Here is a 22,463-nt window from a genome sequence, read left to right as displayed (position 1 = left end):
GACTGTTCTCTCTGCTACCACATGGCAAGCGGTACCGGAGCACCAAGTCTAGGTCCAAGAGGATTCTAAACAGCTTCTACCCCCAAGCCATAAGACTCCTGAACATCTAGTCAAACGGCTACCCAGACTATTCGCATTGCCGCCCGTCTCATGGTAATTGACCGTTAATTAACAAACACATTTAGCATCTCCTGGCTTTCTACAAGTCACTGATGCAGACCTTTGGGGAACATCCTAAGGTCTGCAGCCTACAACTTCACAAAAATTCAATATTTATTTTAGACAGGTCTAAAGAAACATGACATGAAGAAAATGTAGTCTATTTCAGAAGAACTTAATAGCATACTCTGAGTTGTCCTTATGTTAGGTGCAGATCTGGCTATGCCTTATGGCTGTGGGCTACACTAGTTCATTTAGCAGACAGGATTTGCTTAGAATTCCATACCATTATTATTTTATAGTATGAAGAATACAATTGAACAAAGCTGAATAAAATAGAAAGGATATGATCTCCAAACGATTTGAGGGAGAGCGCACGTGGCTTTTGTGTTGAGCGGTTAACAAAGAAACAGGTACTCCTATAAGCTTAATTTAGTGTTATTCATGTAACTTTAGTTGTTCAACAAAGGCTGGGCTTGTTATGCGGCTACAAGTGAAGACAGACACATCTAGGACGCAACTGCGCGTGTCCTTATCCAATTCTGAGGTGCATATTGAAGATATTGGAAAGAAGAGCTGTCCACATTTACTTTTTGTCAGCCAACAAGATGAGTAGGCCTAACGGCAAAAGCAGTGGCCTATGTCAATCTACTATCCCCTGTAGTACAAAAAAGTTTACCTATTCTATGCGAGAAATAAATATTGTAAACATAGTTTGGGACAGTTGTGGGATGCGATAGATCCCAAATTAATACAACCACTAGCATCAAAAAACCTTTTTTACACATTGAGGCTGACAGATCAGAACGTTTTGCTTAAAATGTTGCTAAAATATCAGGCTATTTCTTCACATTATAAAGCACAGCAAAGTGCACACGGCAGTAAGCTATAAACGCAAATGTTCCATTAGCGGGAAAACATTATCAAATGTGACAGCAAATGTGATTATGCATGTGATGCTTTTATTATAAAAGGTGCATTTTTAAATGGTGAAAATTATCTTTCCCAAACTTTAAACTCAAGTGCTGCTTGAGTATGCCAGTTAGGCTCTAGACCCCTTGTAAAGCAGATTGTGTTTCATTTTTTAAAGTTTTTAGCCATTATAGTTGTTATATAAACCTTAGCAAAACGTATAGGCCTATGGGCTAGCCTACATGAGGTGTACGACTAAGATTAGAAAAAGTCGCAAAAAAGGCATTGCTTCTTACCTTACCCTAGGCATCATTCACAATTGACAATATATGATTCACAAGTGATAGGCTAATATTGTCACCCATCAAACTATTCTTGATTTAATCTGGTCTTTACAGATACTAAATAATGTATGTGTGAAATTTGTTTTGATTTAGCATGGACCATTATCCTGCACCTGTCTCGAAACAGGGGCAGGGGGAAGAAAACATGTAAATCTATGCTTTTCCCATGGTTCATTTTCATGCCAGCCAGGTAGGCTATGTTCCTGTTGTAAAGATAACCAATGTGCTTAATATTAGGAAAGTTGAGAAATAAATAAGTAGGTCTAGATTAGAGAAAGCTGATGGTATCCTCTTTTTAATAGAAGCTATCACTCTGTTTTCTCACGCAAATGCATAGCCTATAGAAATGTTGCGCAACATGAGCTAATGGGCTCTCTGTAAGGACAGAATCTGGGAGAGGAGAAGCAATTACAGGGAGTGAACATTTAAGAAACAACGAACATTAAAACAGAACACGGACAGCGTCTGGACAGGGGGAAAAAAATGACAATATGCTAATGCGGGGATCAAACTGAGGAACAGACAGATATAGGAGAGGCAATCAGCAAAGTAATGGAGTCCAGGTGAGTCCAAAGATGCGCTAGTGCGCGAAACGATGGTGACAGGTGTGCGTAATGATAGGCAGCCTGGCGACCTCGAGTGCTAAGGATGGGGAGCGGGAGCAGGCGTGACACTCTCATGAAGTGTTTGATTAGATTTTTGATTTCATTTGCCTTGATATCAGAGTGATTAGAGGGACAATAGAGTGCTGAGTACCAGGCAGTTATTAATGACCATCAGCAGCGTCAGAGCTTGGAGAATCCTAATTACCGTGATTAAACAGTCAAGTGGAATTTGACTGCCTTCACGACTCGTGACTGCCGGTGTGGCGGTAATATGTTCACCGTAACAGCCCAAGCCATGACTACGTGGAACTCTCTGCCAACAGCCAGGTAACTCAAGCTAGCAATAAAACCAGTTTTAAAAAACAGATCAAATAACACCTTACTGCACAAAGGGGACTGTGAAGAGACACAGCCCTTTTTATTTATCTTGTATTGTAATTTGCACTGTACAATGTATTAGACCAAGATATTGTGTGTATGCACTGATATGTAGGCTATGTATTTCAGTCCTTGATAATGTTCTGTACTATGTATTGTCATGTTTCATGTGGACCCCAGGAAAAGTAGCTGACATTTTTGCAGCGATAGAATGGGGATCTTAATAAATACCAACAAGCCTATTTCTTAAAAAAAAAAAAAATTCTCATCTTTAACTTCAAAAGGTAAAATCTTACCTCAGATTGACACACCAAAATCTGAGGACACATTAGGAAGTACAGTATATTAGCTAGTATTAGCCATTGGCTGAGAATTGATTAGAAATAATTACATGACCTGTATCCATGCCTGATATGTAATTAGACATACAGTGCCATGCAAAAGTATTCGGCCCCCTTGAACTTTGCGACCTTTTGCCACATTTCAGGATTCAAACATAAAGATATAAAACTGTATTTTTTTGTGAAGAATCAACAACAAGTGGGACACAATCATGAAGTGGAACGACATTTATTGGATATTTCAAACTTTTTTAATAAATCAGAAATGGAAAAATTGGGTGTGCAAAATTATTCAGCCCCTTTACTTTCAGTGCAGCATAATCTCTTCAGAAGTTCAGTGAGGATCTCTGAAAGATCCATTGTTGACCTAAATGACTAATGATGATAAATACAATCCACCTGTATGTAATCAAGTCTCCGTATAAATGCACCTGCACTGTGATAGTCTCAGAGGTCCGTTAAAAGCGCTGAGAGCATCATGAAGAACAAGGAACACACCAGGCAGGTCCGAGATACTGTTGTGAAGAAGTTTAAAGCCGGATTTGGATACAAAAAGATTTCCCAATCTTTAAACATCCCAAGGAGCACTGTGCAAGCTGTCCCCACTGTCAAACATGGTGGTGGCAGCATCATGGTTTCGGCCTGCTTTTCTTCAGCAGGGACAGGGAAGATGGTTAAAATTGATGGGAAGATGGATGGAGCCAAATACAGGACCATTCTGGAAGAAAACCTGATGGAGTCTGCAAAAGACCTGAGACTGGGATGGAGATTTGTCTTCCAACAAGACAATGATCCAAAACATAAAGCAAAATCTACAATGAAATGGTTCAAAAATAAACATATCCAGGTGTTAGAATGGCCAAGTCAAAGTCCAGACCTGAATCCAATCGAGAATCTGTGGAAAGAACTGAAAACTGCTGTTCACAAATGCTCTCCATCCAACCTCACTGAGCTCGAGCTGTTTTGCAAGGAGTAATGGGAAAAAATTTCAGTCTTTCGATATGCAAAACTGCTAGAGACATACCCCAAGCGACTTACAGCTGTAATCGCAGCAAAAGGTGGCGCTACAAAGTATTAACTTAAGGGGGCTGAATACAGTTTTTGATTTTTTTAAAAAGTTTGAAATATCCAATAAATGTCGTTCCATTTCATGATTGTGTCCCACTTGTTGTTGATTCTTCACAAAAAAATACAGTTTTATATCTTTATGTTTGAACCCTGAAATGTGGCAAAAGGTCGCAAAGTTCAAGGGGGCCGAATACTTTCGCAAGGCACTGTATAAAGCAGAAAATCAACAGCTCTCATTGCTAATGTATGGCTAATTGGTAAATAAGGCAGTTGTATCCAGGAAATGTTATCGTCACAATAACGTGTCACGAAAACTGAACACATCATACTGTTTGCAACCAATGAAATGCAATTTGCCGATTCATCTGAAAGGGATTCTCTAATTACTAGCTTCAGATGTAAAACTCAGCCATACATAATGACATTCATTTACAAGTACTAATCTTGACACAAAACACCCAAAATATGCTAAAATTTCAACAGCCCCCCATAAAGAAGGCATACAAACGAAAAGGATATATGGTCTCTGTATGTCATTAACCTCCAGCATGAAAAACGTATATATTGCTCATTCAATTACATGTTGCTTCTGGCATCGGTCAATTCCAACAAAACAAGAAGCATCAGACAGAAAGGCAAGATTTTAGCCAGTCATTTCCATTTTGGCTGCATGCCTAAATCCTCGGGTTACAGGGGTGGGGATGGCTGTGAATAACGGTTGACTAAATAACACAGGCAGAAGGACAGGCATTGTGGCACACACAGTTTAAATCCAACATGGTAACTGAGGCCCCTGGGGTTGAAATAAATAATTATGGAAAAAACACAGGTGTAATGTGATTACAGGTGTTCTAGTGCCAACATGTTCCCACTGTTTCTCTCTTTCTTTACAAATCCACCTAGGGCTGACTTAAGTGGTGTTGTATCCATTTTAAAACTAGGTTCAATTTGGAGGCTTATCTACCTCTTCACTGTCATCACCTCATTGTGTTATCTTATCAGCTTGGAGAGTTTCCATCAGCAGTCCTATCTGACAGAACCTAATTTACAGCCTTAAAATACCTATACCTTACTGTGATCTGCTTCAAAGGCACTGGAATTATGCACTGCACGCTAGGGATGTGACAAATGTAAAACATTTCTTAACATTGAAACATTTTTTATTTTTTACATTCAAAAGTTTTTTTTTTTAAACAATTCATGAACTCACAATTCAGATATCAGATATGACCACTAAGGGACAGTGCAGTTCAATCTACCGCAGTCCTGGCTGCCTACCAGACAGTGCTCACCTTACTGCTGTCCCCCACCCACTCAGCAATAAATTATATTAATGTGATTTTAGGTTCTCTGCGATGTGCTTCCTCCATGTTCTCAGTTGTCATACATGGGACTTCATGTTCCACTTCTCGTCAATGTGATGGCTCGTTGCAGTGATTTATGAAAGCATGTTAATAGAACTCCAAAAATCTGTTGTTAATGCCACATATGATGGTGTTTGACAGCTCACGATTCCAATTGCAGAACAATCATTGTACAATTTATTTTTGTAGTCTGGTTCTAAATAAGCCATTATAGTATTGAAGACATCCTCTACCATTAAAAATGGCTGAATATCAACTGCAATCATGTCTGTCATCAGCATTTGATTTTGTCACTCCCTCTGTTATCGCACTGCTGCCAGCAACGGGCTTGGTCACACGGTGCCTCGCTTTTAGCATTGCACCTGTACTGTCACTGTAGCCCAATTACATCTCGCAAAGGTAGCATTTCATCACCTTCTCATTTAGCTTCTCAAAGTATTGTTATACAGGACTTCACTAATGTCCCTTCCATGTCTCACTGCTGTTTTTCCAACGATGATGCATGTAGAACTTAATATCCGTGGAAAATGCAGCTGTGTACTTGGACTCATTCATGTAAATGTCAGAAGTTTGATTTCGAAAATGGATCTTATTGTAATTCTGGCTTCTCAAACTAACGCAAACATTTTGATAATTACTGAAACTTGTTTAATACAGTCTATTACAGATTCTGATGTGTCTAAATTGATACAATGTTTATAGATCTAACAGAGGTGGGGGTATTCATAAATAACAACTTAAATGTTGCTGTGAGTATTGCCACCTCTGTCCCCAAGCAATTGGTATGTCTTGTTCTAAATGTGGGAGTTTTACCACCCTCCCAATTGATCTTAGCAAATTGTCTGACTTGCGGTCTAACAATGCTAAATCTGAATTATTATTATTGGGTGATCTTAACCTGGATGAGTGATGCCAGTATCAGATAGACTGAAATATATTTGTACTGAGCTAAATAGTACTCAACTGATAACTAAACCAACCAGGCCCAACTTAAAACATCCTGAAAAAACTACTCTTTTGGATATCATTCTGACAAAAAACCCTCAAAAGTATACAGTCAATGGAATCTTTGCTAATGAGCTCAGTGACCATTGTCCCATTGCCTGCATTAGAGATACTAAGCTACCTAAAGCATGTCCATAAACTATTACAAACAGAAATTAGCAACATTTCCTGTATGACCTGGGGTTGTATGATTGGGAGGGTGTGTCCCTATCTCTGATTTGGATCAGGCTGTCACATCCTGACCTTAGTTTGATTTATGACAGGGAGTTTGAGGATAGCGAGCGTGACACAGGCCCTTAAATGATTTACCTCTCCGTTTAACTCTGTTTCAGATAAGCATGCCCCATATGATAGATTAAGGGTAAAGGACAGATCTAAGTAGTGGTTCACACATGAATTGTCTGAAAGATTTCATAAAAAACTTAGCTTGGGCTAAAGCTAGATTGACTGAGTCTACTTCTGACTGGCAGTCCTTCAGACATTTGAGGAATATATGTCTTACTCTGGTTAGAAAAGCAAAGCCAACAAACTTCTTGAATTGTGTATCTGAAAGTGGTGGAAATCTAGCTAAATTCTGGAAAGTGGTCAAAAAAAAAAAAACTCCACCCCTCAACGTTTATGACAGGCACATAACAGACAAAACACATTTGTGGTGCTTTTAATAACCATTTCTGACCAACCGGCTCGATCCCATGTAGCAACATTTGAAACATTTTTTTATTTATTTTTACATTGGATACACAGTACCGGTCAAAAATGTACACACTTACTCATTCCAGAGTTTTTCTTTATTTTTCCTATGTTCTAAATTGTATGAATTAACACATATGGAATCATGCAGCAACTAAAAAAGTGTTAAAACAAATCAAAATATATTTTATTTGAGATTCTTCAAAGTAGCCACCTGTTGCCTTGACACTTTGCACACTCTTCACATCCTCTCAACCAGCTTCATGAGGAATGCATGAGGAGTTCCCACATATGCTGAGCACTTGTTGGTTGCTTTTTTCCTTCATTCTGCGGTCCAACTCATCCCAAACCATCTCAATTGGGTTGAGGTTGGGTGAATGTGGAGGCCAGGTCATCTGATGCAGCACACCATCACTCTCCTTGGTCAAATACCCCTTACAAAGTCTGGAGGTGAGTTTTGGGTCATTGTCCTGTGGAAAAACAAACGATAGTCCCACTAAACGCAAACCAGATGGAATGGCGTAGCTCTGCAGAATGCTGTGGTAGGCATGCTGGTTAAGTCTGCCTTGAGTTCTAAATAAATCATTAACATTGCTACCAGAAAAGCACCCCCACACTGGTCCACCTTCTCCATGCTTCACGGTGGAAAGCACACATGCGGAGATCATCGGTTCACCTACTATGAGTCTCACAAAGACACAGCGGTTGGAACTAAAAATCTCAAATTTGGACTCAGACGAAAGGACAGATTTCGACCAGTCTAATGTCTATTGCTCGTGTTTCTTGGCCCAAGCAAGTCTCTTCTTCTTATTGGTGTCCTTTAGTAGTGATTTCTTTGCAACAATTCAACCAAGAAGGCCTGATTCACGCAGCCTCCTTTGAACAGTTGATGTTGAGATGTGTCTGTTACTTGAACTCTTATCAGGCATTTATTTGGGCTGCAATCTCAGGTGCAGTTAACGCTAATTAATTAGGTAACTCTGGGTCTTCATTTCCTGTGGCGGTCCTCATGAGAGACAGTTTCATCATAGCGCTTGATGGTTTTTGCGATTGCACTTGAAGAAGCTTTCAAAGTTCTTGAAATTATCCGGATTGACTGACCTTCATGTCTTAAAGTAATGATGGACTGTCCTTTCGTTTTGCTTATTTGAGCTGTTCTTGCCATAATATGGACTTGGTCTTTTACCAAATAGGGATATCGTCTGTATAGCAACCCTACCTTTGTCACAACACAACTGATTGGCTAAAACGCATTAAGGAAAGAAATTCCACAAATGAACTTTTAACAAAGCACACCTGTTTATTTAAATGACTTCCAGGTGACTACCTCATGAAGCTGGTTGAGAGAATGCCAAGAGGGGGCAAAGCTGTCATCAAGGCAAAGGGTGACTACTTTGAAGAATAAAATATATTTTTGGTAACTACATGATTCCATATGTGTTATTTCATAGTTTTGATGTCTACACTATTATTCTACAGTGTGTCCAAACTTTTGACTGGTTTGTATATAAAGTGTAATATTGGGATGCAAACTCAAAATTGAATACATTTCAACTCTATATCTGACATGGAACATGTCTTCTTTTTTTAAACCCATAACCATGTGTGTGAGGTGTATACACTGTATGACCCTTATTTAGCCCACTACAGTAAAAGTTTTTAATGTCCCGTTGATAGGATAGTCTCAAACGGAGCTCGTCCAGTTTGTTCTCCAGCGATTGCACATTCGCCAATAGAACAGAGGGTAGGGGTGGCTTATTCAATCGTCGCCGTAGTCTCATCAATGTGCCTGCACGGCTACGTCTATTGTGACAAATTTCCTCTTCCGAGTGTCGGGATTAGATGTCCTGTGCCGAAGACTCACTGAAGTAAAAGTAGAAGTCCAGATCAAGGTGAATGATTGCTGTTCTGATGTCCAGAAGTTTTTTCGGTCAGATAAAAATAGTTATGATCAGCACAAAAAAACCCCCAGAAGAATTGGTCAGGAGCCTGTACAACAACAGCTATGCATCCTAGCGTCATCTTAGACTCAGCACAGCACATTTCTGGATGCCTCTCTCTGGATCAATGCTCTGTATAGAGACCCATTGATTAGGCTCTCCCAGCTATTGATCTGGCAACCCTGCATTAATGTGTGGAAATGGAGCAAGAGAGGCAAGAGCTCTGATGTGTTTGGAATGGGCTAATTCACACATTAATTCAGGAGGCATTCCGTTTCTACGCAAGTCTGTTTTTGGAGTGTTTTGCACAAGCTGTTTGAAGACTGACATGCCTTTAGTATCTCTGAGATACTGTACTAACTCTGATGTGTCTCAGTAATAATCTAAAGCCAGAGAGGGACCTCAATAAAGACAATGCCATAAGCCATAAGACTTAAGCCAAATATGTATTGAGGGACAGTGAAAAAGACAGTGGAGAGAAAGAAAGCAATGGAGGGAGAGAGACAGAGGGAGAAACAAAGTGATGAGATTGCTCAGGTGGGCAGGTGGAGGACTGCAGTTTTTCTGAGTGGGTGGCAACCCCCGGTGAAGTGACAGACAGCAAGCGGACGTGTGTGTGTGTGTATGTGTGTGGAGAGAGCGAGTGAGCGGGAGGGAGTGTGTGAGCGAGAGAGGGAGTGGGTGAGAGAGTGTGTGAACAGATAGCTTGACAATCCCCCCCCCCCCATCTCTAATGATCACATCCTTGTGTTTGGCCGTATTCACCACTGTCGTCTCTCGTTAGTGGTCGGAGGCGGGCGAGTAGGTGAGCTGTCTAGAAAGGCTAATAAATTATCACAGGCTGCAAAGTGCTGGCTCGCCGAGACAGCCGCCGCTAGTCAGTTCTCTTTCTCACAGCTTTGTGTTATTTTCATCCCTCATTCTCTCTTGCTTTCTCTCTCTGCATTTCTCTGTTTTTAGATAGCCCTCTTTTTTTTTCTTCATCCTCTTATTCACTCACTATTTTTCCTGATTCCATTCTGCTTATAATTTTCTCTCGCTCTCTCCCCTCTTTCTCTCCATGTGCCTCTCAGGCACCATGAAGCTGCCCAGACATACATACAGCCTGTCAGCCAACGTAATCAAACCCAGAGTAATATCCAAAGCCTTCCTCCATCAAGGCCCTTGGCCTAACTCCCTCTTCCTCCAGTCCACCTTTTGAGTTCAGAAAGTACCTTCAGAGACAGGATTGGCATCCCTGGCCGAATATGATTTAAAGACGAGACTTCAGGACCGTTTCCAGGATTGTTAATTTCCGTGGAGTCTCTGCCGAGTCCTTGACAGAATGGATCATACGTTTAGATGTGTCGACGTCAGACCTGTATGATGGCTTTGATTAATAGCTTCATATGGCTTGTTGTCACATAAATGGTGCAAATTAGAAAGGCTGTGTAAGAGGAGACAAGTAATGCTCCCATTACTCCCATAAATAAAGCTGAGGTACTGTAGGTGTGTGTACAGATGTAGAATCTTAATTTGATCCATTTTTTTTGCTGAGAATTTTCCTGCACCATAGGAATGCAGATGAGCTTCATGTTTTACATACATTCACTGAAAATCTGAAATAAGACAAGGTTATATTAACAGGATTTCACTTTTTTTCCATATAGGCTATTTTGGCTAGTTAATAGCCTAACCACAGATCAAGTAACATTATGGACTAAACGATCAAATCCTGCTACTGCAGGATTATTTTGCTGTGAGAATACTGGTCAAATTAAGATCTAACAGCTGTATTTCTAAATGTTTTATTTAACTCTGATATATTCAGGGGAACACATTGAGACCAGGGTCTAATTAACAATGGTGCCCCGAGGACAACAATAAAACACATTCAAAATTAGAAAAAAACGTTAAAAAAACTACAAATGACAGAATCAACACTACAGCTTCAAACACCACAAATACAATTATTTACATTCAATCTAAACAGTTCTCGTTAAATCATTTACCTAGATTGGTACGTACGAGTGGAACCTTGAGAGTTAACCATTCCTGTGAATGGGTTTGGTGTCTCATATTTCTTCATTTTTACAGTGAAGTTAGGTAGGTCAGAAGCTTGTAAAGTAGAGCTTTGTAAACAAAAAAGGGAGTAATGAAGTGATCTACAGGACTTTAATTAGGACCAGCCACCCTTTTGATACAGGATGGAGTGATGTGTATCAAAACGGTCACCTGTGATAAAGCGACGGGCGCTATGGTAGGCGGCATCCAAAGATGTTAGAGTAGTGGCTGCTGCATTCCGATAAATGGTGTCAAGAACTGGCAGGAAAGTTGACTGTACAATCTGCTTCCTGCTGTTTATGGAGAGGCATGTTATATTTCTATACTTTGAATCTCAGCTTCTTAACTAGCTCATCAGTATGTTTTTTTAAACGTCAAATTATTGTCAACCCAAAAGCCCAGATATTTATAGGTGTGAACATGCTCGATGAAAGAACCATCCAATGCATGTGTAAGTAAGCCTTCTGAAATATTTATACGAGAATTAGAAAACAGCATACATTTAGTTTTTCCAACATTAAGTACAAATGTTTAGTCAACAAGGACTTCCTGCAAGGCGACAAAATCAGATTGCAGCTCCAACATAGCCCCAACAGTGTCATCTGCATATCGATGAGTTTTACAGGTTTTTGCAGATAGACCAATATTATTTATATAAATAGTAAAGAGGACATGTCCCAAAATCGACCAATGTGGGACACCTTCAGTAATATTGAGGTAGCTTGACTTGATACCAGAAAGCGCACATTGTGCCTAAGTCAGACAAATAGTTCCCAAACCACTTGCAAGACGCCTGGTCGAGGCCCATTTCAGACAACCTTTGAATGAGTAGATGATGGTAGACAGTATCGAAGGCCTTCGGGGCAGAAAACTGCAGTAGAAAGGGATCAAGCGCATCAACTCCTGTGGATTTAGAACCTTTTAAGTGCCTTTTTTTGCAAGGCACTTAATACATAATTGACATAGAAAGTGAATGCCTGGAAGTGCATCATTCTCTGTTATCTGTTTAGAGGTGAATAAAGGATTTTCTCTAGTGGAACTTGAGGTATTTTCAGAAACCATTCTTTCAAATAGATGGCCAGCTGAGGCAGAATGTGACTTGTTTCAGGAAACTAGGCATATGTCGCAAGTCACTACTTCACAGGAGGCATTTAAACGTAGACAACAAACTTAAATAACAAACCTGTGTGCCATCTGTAAATACAAATAAAATTGTTAAATTACGAGCCTAGTTAGCCATGATTGGCTGAGATAATGGATGGGTTAGACATACCCGAGAGATGAGTTCGGTTTGGTCTGCCATGTAGCATGCGTCTGTCTATAACATGAGCTGCTTAGTATGTGAAGATAATACTTTCTACTACAGATTTTTTGAAAGATATCATGAAAAACTGTAAAAGTGTTGCAACTGCTCTCCACTTTCTAGAGGACAATCGTGCTATGCTGACTCTCACTGACTCTGAAAATGAATCAGACGATGAGGAAATCCCTAATTCAGGTCAAATCATTTTCATTCAACCAGACATTGTAGTCTTCTTATGACAGTGATGGGGAAGAAATGGCTATCAACAGTGTTGATGTCACAGAAGAAGTTGACCAAGTCATGAAATCAGTGGAATGCCTGGTGGAAGCAGAGTATGATAGCTAAGGAGATGGAGAAAACTCAGGCATTTGATTGCATATATGCAAAGAGATTCGAAAAGAGAACACAGAAGGCTGTTGGAAACCCCCCCCGTCTCCTGATTACATCATTCAAACTAAGGGCAACCGTGGCATCTGTGACATGAGTCTCGCTAGCTACATTTTCAGATATTATACGTTTCTAATTTTGTCAGAAAGTTGTTTTAATTGCAAGTTAAAGAGTACTGTTAGCTAGCTAACATTAGCTCGCTGGCTTGCTAGCTCGCATTGAGTGTATGATCTGTGTAGAAATATTATTTGTATCTCAGCAAACCATTTACATTGCTAGTTGTAGACTAATTTTAGCTAGCTAGCTAACAATAACTTCTTGACGCACCCATCCCGTTAGCGGGATCATTTTCATCAACACCCGCTGAATTGCAGCGCGCCAAATTCAAATTAAATTACTAAAAATATTTAATTTTCATGAAATCACAAGTGCAATATAGCAAAACACAGTTTAGCTTGTTGGTAATCCACCTGGCGTGTCAGATTTCAATACAGCTTTTCAGCGAAAGCATAACAAATGTTTATGTAAGAACATCTCTCTCAGTAGACAAAATATTACAAACACTAGCAGCCAAGTAGATTGGTCAAGTCAGAAAAGCAATAAATTAAATCGCTTACCTTTGATGATCTTTAGATGTTTGCACTCACGAGACTCCCACGTACACAATAAATGTTCCTTTTGTTCCATAAATATTATTTTTATATCCAAAATACCTCCATTTGTTTGGCGCGTTATGTTCAGAAATCCACAGGCTCGAGCGGTCACGACATCGCAGACGAAAATTCCAAATAGTATCCGTAATGTCCACAGAAACATGTCAAACTTTTTTTATAATCAATCCTCAGGTTGTTTTTAATATATATAATAGATAATATATCAACCGGGACTGTAGCTTTTTAATAGGAGAGGGAGAGACAATGGCTGCCCCTCTCTGTTGCTCAAGCAAAACTCTGAACACCCAGCTATCCACTGACGCGATGTGATCTTTCTCGCTCATTTTTCAAAATAAGAGCCTGAAACTATGTTTAAAGACTCTTGACTGTTGACACCTTGAGGAAGCCATAGGAAAAGGAATCTGGTTGATATCCCTTTAAATGGAGGCAAGGCATCCAATGGAACAGAGAGCTTTCAGGAAAAACAGCACTTCCTTGTTGGATTTTACTCAGGTTTTCGCCTGCAATATCAGTTCTGTTATACTCACAGACAATATTTTGACAGTTTTGGAAACTTTAGAGCGTTTTCCATTCTAATCTGACATTTATATGCATATTCTAGTTTCTGGGCCTGAGAAATAAGCAGTTTCAAATGGGTACGTTTTTTAGTCAAAAACTAAAATCCTGCCCCCTACACTCAAGAAGTTAAACCTAGTTGGCTAGTTTTAGCTACCTGGAGATTAATGCACGGTGGCTAGCTATGACAATCAGTATAGGTTGGGATTATTGCCGTGTTCAAAACAACCGGGAACTCGGAAATCTATGACTTCCGATTTCAGTGCGTTCAAGACAACTGGGAACTCTGAAAAAAACGAGCGCCGACTGGGAAAAATAGTTTTGTACGGTCATCCAAGTTGGGACACTATCTAGAGTCCCAACTTTCTCACCTGAAGATCACTGACATCATGATTTGATCTCATACAGTATTTTTCCCAGTTGCCTTCAAAGCACCATTAGGTTCATTGTTTAGCTAGCTAGCAAGCTACATGTCTAAACAAAATACTCCACTTCACTAAATGATTACAGAGTGTATTTTTGCTACTACTTTCACCAGTTTTAGTCTTGAAATATTTTGTTGTTTACTACACTACCTTACTCACTCTGTTTAGAACATGGCCTCACATGTGAATCCTTAAAGAGATGGGTGGGGTTTATGAGGGTGTGAAAGATGCTGAACTGGTGTAGACAAAGAAGAGCTCTCCAGTATACTGTATACCCGAAACATTCAAGAGCCATTTTCTCAAATGTGAGGTAACAAATGTATCAACATTCAAATCAGAATAACTTTCCCATTGTTCCACAACTGCAGTGTTAGATATACAATTGTCTAGCCCTGAGTCTCTATGGACAGGACCAGGCAAAAGTTTGGACACACCTACTCATTCCAGGGTGTTTCTTTATTTTTACTATTTTCTACATTGTAGAAAAGTGTAGATATCAAAACTATGAAATAACACATATGCAATCATGTAGTAAAAAAAAAGGTGTTAAACAAATCATAATATAATTTAGATTTGAGTATGTACATATCCCAACCAGAAGCCATGGATTACAGGCAACAGCCGCACTGAGCTAAAGGCTAGAGCTGCCGCTTTATCCTTTTCATACGCGAGTTCCAAATATCTCTATATCACTGTTACGCAACAGCACATTTAATCCGTGCTGCCCTCAAACCAAGGCATGCAGCCTGTTTTTATTTATAGGCTGTTTTCAACTTGTCAATTTCAAATGATTTTCTAGCAAGTTTTTATTTTCTAAGAACAGTTTGAATTGAGGTGTGTTCCGCCTCCTCATTCATTCACATAAAAGTAGTCCTTTTAACTTTTGTGGACAATACATTTTTTTGACATTTCTGACCCGGATAAAATTCCCCAAGTACTTCTCAATTGTTGTGCAGTTCAAGTCTGCGGACATTTGCGCATCTCCCATCAGAACAGGATCTACACACACATGTTCACATTTTCCATTTGTTGCCCGCATCGCAGTCATTGTAGGTTTCATTACTAATAATAACTTTGGAAATGTGTGCCTTTCTATCAAAGTAAGTGCCTTATTGTGTTATAATAGTTTTTGTATGTCATGTTATGCCATTTCTACTGTAGCTCACTGTATGTATGGAGCATAATATAGTCCTTATAACCACGGACACGCGAGGTAACGTTACTCATTTCATAACCTTTATGGTGTTATATTCAATCGTGCTTACGTAGCTAGCGACATTCTTCAATTAGCTCTGTAAAACAATGCTCATTACGTCAGATAAGTATTAGCTTGTGTTGCATTTTGAAGCTACCCTGGCCTTATGACTCCGAAGTGGCGCAACGGTCTAAGGCACAGCATCGCAGTGCTAGAGGTGTTACTACAGACACCCTGGTTCAAATCCAGGCTGCGTTTCTATCAAAGTAAGTGCCTTATTATGTTATAATAGTTTCTGTATGTGAACTGTAGGTCCAATTACAAAAAATACCTTGTTCAGTAATCATCTCATCCATTAGTTGGCGGTGAACTATGTGGCTATTGAGCGCAGCAGTGTCGATCAGATGGAAAAATATCTTCTTATAACACTTGGTCGTTTTCTGAGTGCATTCCACAAAACTGTTCATCATGTCCGCCTTATCCAGTGCCCCCATTTTGAGGTTATAGTCAAGCGGTCCACCTTCCCTGTGGCCGACATGGTTGCTGTATGGACAGTGGAGAGGACATGAACGTCTCGTTTGTCATGGCACTTTACTGCCAGCTGTTGAACGTTCTCCTTGAACTCCACCTCCCCTCTCTGCATCCGAATGTCGGCATCCCCTTCCTGTTCGACCTGACTGTGCTGTTGAAGAGCAGACTGCTGTACCAATTGTCCACATACAAAGTGTGTCCCTCGCTGAGATGAGGAGCCAGCATGGTCATCACCATGGACCCGGACACCGCAAGCCCCTCAAAATGTTGGATGTCAGTGGTGGACCCTGTGTAAACTATAATGTCCTGGACAAATCCAGTCTTCATGTCGCACATGACAAAGACCTTGACCCCAAACCTGTGCCTTTTGGAGGGAATATATTGACGGAATGCCAGCCTACCGTTCCATAACATCAGGGACACATCAATGCATAGGTCCTTGTATGGCACAAAGACGCGACCAAATGCTGATGTCAGGCTGGTAAGAACATTTCTTATTTTGTATAACAGGTAATTTAGGATGGCAGTAGCATTGTTGACGAAAAGCAGGCATCGCAAAAGAACTAGAAAGCGGTCTTGGGAAAAGAGGTGGCAAAGGAAGGAGTTGCAAACATAGGGTCTCTGCTCCAGTATTCTCTTAGGGAGTTTTTCTTTACTATCCCCATAAGAAGGACAGTCACCAGGAAGGTATACATTTCACTAATTGTGGTTGTCACCCATTTAGCAAGTTTCCCCCTCACTCTTGGCTCTCTCTTCTCCTGTAGCTTCAAGGCAAAGCGATTGGTCTCCTCTACTATGTCTCCCACCAACTCCTCTGTCAGAAACAGCTTGAAGCACTCTGCTTCAGTTGGAAATGGCAAGGGGCGTTGCACTCCAGACTGGGACTCATCAACACAAACAGCAGGGCCAGGAGGGGTGAAATGGCTGGTGGCCTTCCAGCTACCACAGAACTCCTGTACTTCATCCACTGTTGGTCTGCCTCCATCACCACCAGCATTTTCAAAGGGACCTGGGAGTCCTCAGATTTAGGGTTCTCAATGGCTACAAGGTTGGGGGGCAGCTCCTCACAGTCACTGTCAGAATCTGATTCCTGACTTTCATACTCAGACTCATCGTCAGAATTTTTTTAAATCTCCAGAATTTATGCATTTGTGAGTTGTCTCCTTTTGAAAAGACATTGCTAATGCTAAAGCTTATCTCACTAGCGACATGCATAAACAACAACACTGAATGGCTCAGAGTGGGAATGACAGGTTACGTGATTGACTGCCGGCACGCACCACTTGTATCAATAAATCACTATCAGAAAATGTTTTGTGTGGTAATTATTGATATATTTACTGTTTTATTCACGTTTTCAAGTAATATTGACAAATCATGCATTCCGGTTCTTGCATAGATTGTAATGGGCACATATTATTTGTGTAAAATACTTTTTTGAAGTTTGTATTGATTATGATGAGCTAAGCTAATTCCAGCTATGTGTGGAGCCATGTTTGTTGACGTACAATTCAATCTGGGTGTCATGTAATCTGTCGGACCAAAGATGTTATCTTTTTATGGCTGGGGGGCAGTATTGAGTAGCTTGGATGAATAAGGTGCCTAAAGTAAACGGCCTGCTCCTCCGTCTCAGTTTCTAATATATGCATTTTATTATTATTATTGGATAGAAACACTCTGAAGTTTCTAAAACTGTTTGAATGATGTCTGTGAGTATAACAGAACTCATATGGCAGGCAAAATCCTGAGTTGAAATCAAAACAGGAAGTCAGAAATCTGAACTTTGTATGTATTCAGGAGGCTGAGTCCCCAATGAAATCCCCTTGAGATATGAATTATGTTGCACTGCCTAGGGGTTCCACTAGATGTCAACCATCAATAGAAATTATAATGAGACTTCTATGATGTTGTGGAAGTGAATGATAGCAGAATGCGTCAGGTGTCTGGCAGTCAGCCATTTTCTGATCACGGTTATTCCTCGTGGTAGTCACTTGCGTTCCATTGCTCACAAAGACCAGGAGTACTCCGTTTGGAACTTTATTGAAGCTATATGTTAAAAACATCCTAATGATTGATTCTGTACTTAGTTTGAAATGTTTCTTCGACCGGTAATATCACTTTTTGAAGTTTTTGTCCGATATAACGCTGACCAGAATTAGCGTTTGGATATGTATACCAAACGCGCTAACAAAAGAAGGTATTTGGACATAAATAACGGACATTTTCGAACAAAACAAACATTTATTGTGGACCTGGGATTCCTGGAGTGCTTTCTGATGTAGATCATCAAAGGGAATATTTATCATGTAATTTCTTGTTTATGTTGACGCCATCTTTGCGGCTGTGGTGTTTTTACTTCTGAACGCCTTCTCAGATTATTGCATGGGTTTCTTTTTCCGTAAAGTTAAAAAAAATAAAAAAATAAAAAAAATAAAATGACACAGCGGTTGCATTAAGGAGAGGTATATCTATAATTCCATGTGTATAACTTGTATTATCATCTACATTTATGATGAGTATTTCTGTTGAATGATTTGGCTATGCAAAATCACTGGATGTTTTTGGAACTAGTGATTGTAACGCTCCAATGTAAACTCAGATTTTCTGATATAAATATGAACTTTATCAAACAAAACATGCATGTATTGTGTAACATGAAGTCCTATGAGTGTCATCTGATGAAGATTATCAAATGTTAGTGATTAATTTGATCTCTATTTGTGCTTTTTCTGAGTTGTTGGTGAACTAACACAGTCGTTTGTGGTGCTTTCCCCGTAAATCCTATTTGAAATCAGACACTGTGGTGGGATTAACAACAAGACTACCTTGAAAACGATCTAAAATACATGTATGTTAGAGGAATTTTAATTATGAGATTTCTGTTCTTTTGAATATGGTGCCCTGTACTTTCACTGGATGTTGTTATATCGCTCCCAGTAACGGGATCTCAGCCATAAGAAGTTGTAACAAAATGAGGTGAGTTCACTCATTTTTTGAGAACTTCCGGAAGTGAATAGTGGGATGTGAATGATGGTAGACGACACACCCCCTTCAACATGCATACTATAAACAGACCAAACTCATCTTGTCTTCTCTTATTATCTTTGGTTTCTGTGAGAGAAAAAAAGCATGGCGGAGCACAGAAACTACCCAACGTCAGATTACTTTCGATTTCTAGATAGTGTTTTACTCAATTATTTTGATCAATGGTGAGCTCACCCGTGATGTGATTAATTATAATAGTAATTGCTATTAGCTAATTCATATTGTAGTTTGTCAGCAGAGAGGTATAAAAATGACCAATTATGTTATGTCGATCTTTCCTCAGTTAGCGCTAAGACAAATGTAGCCTACATTTTTTCAATTTGGATAATTGTGTTATGCTGTAGATACTTCTGTTAATGTCTGAACATTGCATCCAAAAATACTGCTCACAATCTGGACATAACTTTGTAAGGACTGCGTTTATGGCCAACTCAAATGCTGATTCTTGCGTCATTCGAAACTGGCCGTTCTAAATAAGCATTCTAATCACATCGGTTTGATCGTACGCTGCAGGGACCACTGTAGAATGATCACACCCCTGTGTTGGTAAGTGTGAAAAGGTTAAAGAAGCGGGACACTAAATCAGACACTGGAAAAAAATATTGTACGCCCTCCAATGAACCAATAAAGGTTACACCTGCTCTGACGCTCGTCGGATGTGGCAAGCCCTGCAAACTATCACGGATTACAAAAGGAAACCCAGTGACGTGACCCTACCAGACGAGCTAAATGCCTTCTACGCTTGTTTCGAGGCAAGAAACACTGAACCATGCGTGAGAGCATCAGCTGTTCCGGGTAACTGTGTGATCACGCTCTCCGTAGCCGATCTGAGTAAGACCTTTAAACCGGTTAACATTCACATTCATTCAAGGCCACAGGGCCAGACAGATTACCAGGATGTGTACTCCGAGCATGCGTTGACCAGCTGGCAAGTGTCTTCACTGACATTTTCAACCTCTCCCTGACCCAGCCTGTAATACCTACATGTTTAAAGCAGGCCATCATAGTCCCTGTGCCCAAGAATGCCAAGGTAACCTGTCTAAATGACTACCGCCCCGTAGTGTACTCACATCTGTAGCCATGAAAAGCTTTGAAAGGCTGGTCATGGCTCACATCAACACCATTATGCCAGACACCCTGGACCCACTTCAATTCGCATAATGCCCCAACAGAGCCACAGATGACACTCTCTCTATTGCACTCCACATTGCCCTTCCCCACCTGGACAAAAGGAACACTTGTGAGAATGCTGTTTATAGACTACAGCTCAATGTTCAAAACCATATTGCCCTCCAAGCTCATCACTAAGCTAAGGTCCCTTGGACTGAACACCTCCCTCTGCAACTGAATCCTGGACTTCCTGAAGGGTCACCACCAGGTGGTAAGGGTAGGCGACAACACACTCGTCACGCTGACCCTCAACACAGGGGTCACTCAGGGGAGGGTGCTTAGTCCCCTCCTGTACTCTCTGTTCACACACGACTGCGTGGCCGCACACACGACTCCAACACCATCATCAAGTTTGCCGATGACACAACGGTGGTGCCAGGACAACAACCTCTCCCTCAACGTGGGAGAGACAAAGGAGCTTATCATGGACAACAGGAAACAAAGGGCCGAACACGCCACCCTTCACATTGACGGGGCTGTAGTGGAGCGGGCCGAGAGCTTCAAGTTCCTAGGTGTCCACATCGCTAAAGAACTATCATGGTCCAAACACATCAACACAGTTGTGAAGAGGGCACACCAACGTCTCTTCCCTCTCAGGAGGCTGAAAAGATTTGGTATGGTAACTGCTCAGCATACATCCGCAATGCGCTACAGAGGGTAGTGCGTATGGCCAAGTACATCACTGGGGCCGAACTCCCTGCCATCCAGGAGCTCTATACCAGGCGGTGTCAGAAGGAGGACCTAAAAAATAGTCAGACTCCAGCCACCCAAGTCATAGACTGTTCTCTCTACTACGGCACAGCAAACGGTACCGGAGTGCTACGTCTGGGACCAAAAGGCTCCTGAACAACTTCTTCCCCTTAACAATAAGATTGCTAAATACACTAAAACAAAAATATAAACACAACGTGTGTCGGTCCCATTTTTCATGAGCTGAAATAAAAGATCCCAGAAATGTTCCATGAGCACAAAAAGTTTTTTTCTCTCAAATTTTGCGCATACATCTGTTTTCATCCCAAGGTCTAGTGTCTGCAGGTCTCATTATTTGAAATCATTCAAAGTATTACACATGGGAACACTGTCAGCCTTTAAAGCCATTAGGACTGACATTTAAATGCCTAAATCTCATTTACAGGGGAACTGTATAACAACACATTTTAATGCACATTTCACTGCAGAGGGACACTGATACATGTATTCTTTATCAGGTTCTTCACATCACATTATGGATGATAATAAAAATTATAATAATATACAGTAACAGTCAAAACTTTGGACAGCAATGGCATGTATTTAAAAATACCCTTTAGATGAATAAGCCCAACCCGTTTACAGTTTACAAATGACTGTAACCACTGATCACACCAACGTATGCCAACTAGTTACAGCCATCTCTTACTACTAATTGGTGGCCATGGAAGACCCCCTAGTAAAAGGTAAAGAGGAAGGTAAGACACCCCTGCCTTAGTTGACAGGGTCATGGTGAGGGGGAGCACTCTGATTAAAAAGTATCATCAGTCCCTGACCTTAAAGACATGTCTTCAAAGAGACCTGTGATTAGCTGGTGATTAAAGGACATTTGACTCCAACATCCTCAATAGTATATTACTTGGGCATTGGGCGCATTGCATCATAATTAAACAATGTATCCTTGCATGAATCATTGTGTGGTTACCTAGGCAACACCTCCAACAATCTAGAAATAGATAATACAAATTTAGGGGGGGAGGGTGTGTGTGTTCGTGCATGTGGTCCATCGCTCACCTGACAGGCGTTGTACAGCAGCTGGTGCTCAAACTTCTTGATGCCCAGAATCTGCTGGAACATCTCGTACAGTTGCTCCTTGCTGAGGATCATCTCGGACACGGCACTGAGGTGCATCCTCTGGGGCTGGCGCTGCATTTCCTCATCCCCCCTGTAGATGGTGTCATACTTGGCGATCCAGGAGCTCAGCACTGTCTCTTTGCTCAGGCCGTCGATTTTGGGCAAGCTGCGCACCCGCCGCTCAATGTTCTTTTTGAAGATGTCACGGAAGTCGCAGGCCGAGCAGCCGCCGCTCTGCACCATCCTGGACACCCGCTCGCTCTTCAGGAAGCCCTGTGCAAAGTAGAAACCAGGGATCATAAGGACCCAGAAGAAAATACAACTAATATAGTGCTGCTAAGTTAATGTAGCTAATTAATGCAGTTGGTTACCGTCATTGCACTTTGTTATAGCTCCTGATAAACTTACCAATGACCCATGACCTCAGAGTCTAATCTCGCCGTTGCATCTCTGGGAAACAGTTATTTTTTGCATCTCATCGTATGTACAGTAGATACAACCAGGA

General features: G+C 40.7%; 1 protein-coding gene across 1 annotated transcript in view; it reads right to left on the bottom strand.

Moving 5' to 3' along the window:
* Positions 1-22,227, bottom strand: part of LOC110501720 (calcium-dependent secretion activator 2) — a 192,099-nt gene extending 169,872 nt beyond the window's left edge. Inside the window, exon 1 of the mRNA XM_090203751.1 lies at positions 21,899-22,227. Within this exon, the coding sequence (XP_090059877.1) occupies positions 21,899-22,201 (303 nt within the window). The 5' untranslated portion in view covers positions 22,202-22,227. The remainder of the gene's footprint in view (positions 1-21,898) is intronic.
* Between the last annotated feature and the right edge of the window lie 236 nt (positions 22,228-22,463).

This window comes from Oncorhynchus mykiss, chromosome 2 (genome assembly GCF_057628025.1).
Source record: "Oncorhynchus mykiss isolate SJ-2025 chromosome 2, ASM5762802v1, whole genome shotgun sequence".
NCBI classification, from domain to species: domain Eukaryota; kingdom Metazoa; phylum Chordata; class Actinopteri; order Salmoniformes; family Salmonidae; genus Oncorhynchus; species Oncorhynchus mykiss.
This window is presented reverse-complemented; position numbering and strand designations above follow the sequence as displayed.